This window comes from Cetorhinus maximus, unplaced genomic scaffold, assembly GCF_964194155.1.
Source record: "Cetorhinus maximus unplaced genomic scaffold, sCetMax3.hap1.1 HAP1_SCAFFOLD_896, whole genome shotgun sequence".
NCBI classification, from domain to species: domain Eukaryota; kingdom Metazoa; phylum Chordata; class Chondrichthyes; order Lamniformes; family Cetorhinidae; genus Cetorhinus; species Cetorhinus maximus.
The window spans coordinates 114,384-120,420 of NW_027596838.1; the positions used below are offsets into that span (position 1 = coordinate 114,384).

General features: G+C 39.2%; 1 protein-coding gene across 1 annotated transcript in view; it reads left to right on the forward strand.

Moving 5' to 3' along the window:
* The window catches only part of pabir2 (PABIR family member 2), a gene marked incomplete at its 5' end in the record, with an annotated part of 113,111 nt that extends 111,016 nt beyond the window's left edge, over positions 1-2,095 (forward strand). The window contains one exon of the mRNA XM_078536097.1: positions 780-2,095. Within this exon, the coding sequence (XP_078392223.1) occupies positions 780-960 (181 nt within the window). The remainder of the gene's footprint in view (positions 1-779) is intronic.
* Between the last annotated feature and the right edge of the window lie 3,942 nt (positions 2,096-6,037).

Here is a 6,037-nt window from a genome sequence, read left to right on the forward strand (position 1 = left end):
AATGAGATTAGGAATTCTCCGAATGTGGAATTCCATACGCAGCCTGTGGTGTGCCGCTGTACAGCATAATATGTTGCTTATTATGGGAGCAACTTCACCACAGGGACTGCAACAGGTCAAGAAAGTGGCAGATCATCACTACCTTGAGTCAGTTAGGGATGGGCCACACCCCAAGAACGAATAAAGAATAAGATTGTCCCATTTTGAGTCTGACTCATTTAGAAACTTCCTGAGAATCAGTTTGGGCATGACCTGGGAACATTGTGGGTCAGTTCCGATTTAGGTCATCTCATTGCATCCAGGCTACTGGGAATAATCAGCTGAGGCTAAATGTTTAATGAAGCAACAGAGATAACCAGAAGAAGATGCCAAATATTTGAACAGAATTAGACTAAAATGGATAACAAATAAACAATAAAATGAAATCAAAATACTGCGGATGCTGGAAATCTGAAATGAAAACAGAAAATGCTGGAAAAACTCAGCAGGTCTGGCAGCATCTGTGGAGAGAGAAGCAGAGTTAATGTTTCAAGTCCGTATGATTTCTTCAGAGGATTGTAGTGGTTCAAGAAAGCAGCTCGCCACCAGATTCTCTAGGGCAATTAGGGATGGGCAATAAATGCTGGCCCAGCCATCAACACCCACATTTCATGAATGAATTAAAAAAAAATAATAAACCTGAAATGAAGACAATTGTACAATGAGACTAGCTGACTTCTAAAATTGCGATGGCTAATTTTCTGGTTTGTGATTTTTAATGTTTTTTGTTGATTTTTCAGTGCAATTCGAAGTGGCGATCTGTTTCTCAGTCTTTCAACAGACTGCCTTGATGGCAGCAGCAGCAATGGTAGCTCAAGTCAGGATTCACCAGCAAAGTCTAGCACAGTGAGAGAGTCTCCAGTGACAACATCTGATTCCTGCTCGTCTTTCACTGCAGGATCTGGACTTTCACCAAAGTGACCCTGCCTCTCCTGAAAGAATGTTGGAACAGAGAATTTGGGAACAGAGTCTACATCAATTAAAGCCTGGTGTAAAATGTGTGGTGCCATTAATATATGTAATTGTGTAGAAGAATGTCAGTGTTAATGAACTGGTTGTAGTAATTCTGAGAAATATTTTCTCCCTTTTTAATTTTTTTTCCCTTAAAATTGTTCATTTTTTTTTTTGCACCAACACTTGGAATCTGAAAAATTCTGAAATGTCTCCTGCCAGAATCATAAGCTTTTGACTTTGACTTTTACTTTCATAAGTGGATTCTAAGTGCAGCACAGGTTTGTCCTTTTCAGATACTTACGAGCTTTACTTTCTATGAATAGCACTAAACAAAAATGGTTCTTGACTTGAATTTATTTTTAAGCTGTTGTTGAATAGATTTTTGTCCTTGGCTTAAATGAGTGCAAATGTTAATGGCAAACCAAGCAGCCATGAGCTGGGTGCTAGTATTTTTGCTGTAATGGGAGAGTTGGGAGCGTGGATTGAAGGCTCTCTTGAGTTCCATTAGTCCTTTTGTACAGATTCAGTTACTTTTCTTATTTCTTTATTGAATGATTGTTGCAGAAGCACCTTTTACAGAGAGTCTCGCAGTTACCTGTAATATCAGGCACCTGTGGAGTGTTCATAGCTATTAACAAACATGTGCATAGTGTAACATACCAGAAGGAGACATTTGCCTAATTTAATATTGTATTTCATAACTCTCCAAGCCGCCATCACAGCATGACTTGTGTGTATAATCCATAGATCCCTATAAACAGTTTCACAGGCTTCTGGGAAAATAAATTAATAGTTATATAGAACTCTTATTTTCCCATAAACTTGATTTTTTTTTTGTTTTATTAGCCTTTTATTGCCATGTATTGTGATAGTGTTGTGTAAACACATGTTTATTTTGCCCTATGTGTGGAGTTATCAGTGGATTTACACCTGACTTACCTGAACTATCTCCTGCCTATTAATATCCTTATTTTCCCATCTTTGTGCAAAAAAAAGCAGGCTTCAGAACAAGGAGGAACTGATGAGCATTTGGTTCTGAAATACTGTATTGAATGAAAATTTATATTGTGTATATATATATAAAAAAAGTTCTGTAGCATCACTTTCATCTGCATTTGTGAAAATCTGTCAGCGAGTGGTTGATATTTAACATTTAACTGTTGAATTTTGATTTGTCACATGTCTTGATAGTCTCAAGCTGCTGTTACACAGATTCTTCTTGTGCAATCTGTCTGTATTCCAAGGTAGAGTTCACCTTGTGTTCTGGACATTTCTGTCTTCAGTCAGAACTAAAGGGGGACAAAAAGAAAAATTGCTGGAAAAACTCAGCAGGTCTGACAGCATCTGTGGCGAGGAAGACAGAGTTAACGTTTCGAGTCTAATTGACTCTTCAAAGTCCTGAAGAAGAGTCATACAGACTCGAAATGTTAACTCTGTGTCTCTCTCCACAGACGCTGTCAGACCTGCTGAGTTTTTCCAACAATTTTTGTTTTTGTTTCAGATTTCCAGCATCTACAGTATTTTGCTTTTTATCCTACTAAAGAGGGATGTTGTTGACACAAAGTCTACAGACTGCAATTCATCACACAGATAACACAAGGATTATTACAAGTGAATCCTGGCTGTGATCACAAGTCACTGAAAAAATTAAAAATAAATTGGGTGAAAAGTACAGCAAATAATAGCTACACAAGTAGATAAAGGAAGGGCAGAGGGCCATGGGGACTTGCAGTGATTTCAGAGTTTGTACCTACTAGTCTCATCAACCTGTCACCCTGAGAGCATCAACCTGTCACCCTGAGAGCAGGTCCCTCTCCATCGCAGCCACTCTGCCAGTGCCTTTGCTGTTGCCAGTCAGCCAGCCTGGTCACCCTTCCCAAGGGGGTTCAGTCCGCAGCCAGACTCTTAAGGCCCAGGGCTGCTCGAGAGCACCCTGCAAGGCCATCTGCAGTCTCCCCAGTGAAAGTTCAACAGCCTTCTACCAGCAATGCTGCAGCTACAGGACTAGCGCTGTATAGGAACACTAGGATAGGAAAATAAACAGGCACTAAAAGAATGCACAAGGGTGAGTACTTATATTTTCTATAAATTATAATTAATTGGCTTAGGTGTTAGAATTTATGTTTATACTGGTGAGGATGAGAGCAACATGTGGAGGGAAGGAATGGAAAGACTTTGTGATTGGGAATCGGTTAGTGATTTATTTGAAAGCCAATAATAGCAGAAAATCAGGGGGCAACAGAGAGAAACTTAATCACCGTCACTTGAGAAAAAGTACTAGGAAAACTAATGAGACTGAAGGCTGACAAGTTCCCTGCACCCTAGGGTCCTAAGAGAAGTGGCTGCAGAGATAGTGATTGCAATCTTCCAAAATTCCCTAGTTCTGGAAAGGTTCCTGTGCATTGGAAAACTGCAAATATAATGCCTCTATTCAAGAAAGGAGGGAGACAGAAAGTAGGAAACTATAGGCCAGTTATTGTAACATCTGTCATTGGAAAAATGCTGGAATCCATTAAGAAAGTAATAGGACAGTTAGAAAATCATAATACAATCAGGCAGAGTCAACATGATTTTACGAGAAGGAAATAATGTTTTACAAATTTATTAGAGTTCTTTGAGCATGTAACAAGCAAGATGGATAAAGGAGAACCTGTAGATATGGAGTATTTGGATTTCCAAAAGGCATTTGATAATTGGTGCCACAAAGGTTACTATACAAGATAAGAGCTTATGATGTTGGGGTAATGTATTAGCATGGAGAGGGGATTGACTAATTAACAGGAAACAGAGTTGGGATGAATGGGGTTATTTTCAGATTGGCAAACTAACTAGTGGGTTGTCAATGCTGGGCCTCAAATATTTACAATCCATATTAATGACTTGGATGAAGGGACTGAGTGTATTGTAGCCAAATTTGCTGCTGATACAAAGATAGGCCAGCAAGTTGCGATGAGGATACAGTCTGCAAAGGGATCATGGATAGGTTAAGTGAATGGGCTAACTTAACTGTTGGAGTATAATGTGAGGCTGTCCACTTTGGTAGGAGGAATGAAAAGACAAAATATTACTAAAATGGAGAAAAATTACAGAATACTGTGGTACAGAGAGATCGAAGTGTTATCATACATGAAACAGAAAAAGTTAGCATGCAGCAAGTCATTAAGGCAGCAAAAAGCCTTGCATAGATGAAAGAGATGTGACTGCTGCCAGGATAGTGGGTACAGACCTGAATATTGTGCTACCTGTGGTCACAAATCAGTTGCATATTGAGGGATTGGTGTCTCTTGCATTTGGTAAATATACTAGAATGCTGATGTATGTGCAGTCAATGGCAACTTGCAGCATGGGTTGACTACTGTGTAGGTTAAATTACCAGGGCAATTTGCATAAACCTAGCTTGTCCCCTCAAGTTTAGGAGGCTCGAAGGGCTGAATGGCCTCCTCCTGTTCCTATTTTTCTTAACATTACAGATAACTGGAATATTAGGGAGTGTGATTTTAACATTAGGATTCTTTTTATTAAAAGCTGAGTCATTCACAAATGTTTTCAATAGATCACTTAGCAATTGACCAAAACCAGTTTTTGGAATTAACTGCTGCCAAGCCGATTTGGTGGTGCAAGTGATGAAACTTGACCCTACAACTTCAGAGAATTGTTTTGATTTTCCCTTGTATTTAGACTAAAAACAAAGTTTATACTCTTTAAAAGGGTTGGTTCCTTAATCTGATTGAAAATCGCCACCTTGTGGTAATGTTGGGTGGTGCAAGTCTCCATCAAATTAAGTTTTTCATTTATTTCAAGATCAAACATTTATAGTTTTGCATTGACTGAATTTACAATGTGATGGTCTCAGAAGGACAAAATGCATAATGTGGAGCAGGAAGTTGTGGGTGCCACGAATATTTTCCCATAACTTATCTTGCCTATTCCAAAGCACTCCTGCCTGGTCTCCCATAATCTACCTTTCATAAACTTGAAGTCATCCAAAACTCTGTTGCCCATATCTTGCACCAAGTCTTGTTCACTGACCTACAGTTCCTGGTCAAGCAACATCTTGATTTTAAAATCGTCATCCCTGTTTTCAAATCCCTCCACTATCTCACCCCTTATCATCTCACTCCTCCAGTCCCACAATCCTCCAAAATATCTACGCTCCTCTAATTCTGGCACTCCCAATTTTACTCACTCTACCATTGATGCCTGCACCTTCAGCTCAGGAATTCCTTCCCATCACCTCTCAACTTCACTTTCCTACTTTATAACCTCTTTGACCAAGCTTTGGTCATCTGACCTATTATCTCCTTATGTGGCTCTGAGTTGTAGGTTTTACATTGCTCCTGTGAAACAACTTGGGATATTGTATTATGTTAAAGGAGCTGTACAAATATGAACATATGAGTTAGTCAGCCACGCAGCTCTCCAAGCCTGCTGTGCCATTCAATAAGATCATAGCTGATCCTATTGTGGCCTCAACTCCACATTCCATCTACCCCTGACAATCTTGGACTCCCTTGTTAGTCAAGCATCTATCTACCTCTACGTTAAAAATATTCATCAACCCTGCCTCCACTGCTCTCTGATGAAGAGTGTTCCACAGACTCATGACTGACAGAAAAAACATTTCAAAATACAAGTTGTCCCCTATGATTTCAGTACTTCAACCCCTAAATCTCTCTGCTCAGCTATAATTCTTAGCGTCTCACCGTTTAGAAAATACTTTGGTCCATATGTGAAGTGGATGACCCCGCACTGAATGCTATCTACCAGTTAAGCAAATGTGTATCTCTTCCTTCATCCAAATCTTTATAAAACGTGAAAACCTGAACCCCCAGAAGAGGCAATTAATGGGTAACTAAAAGATGCACACTAGTCACTAACACCTCATGCAAGTGACCACCACCATCATCATAGGAACGTTATTGGTTGATGATCAATTATATTAGGTAGAAATGAGAGTGTATATATTTAATTGCTCATTAACTGCATGAACTTCATTTGTTGTTTTAGTCTAACAATTTTTGGCTCTAACCACATAGAATAATGG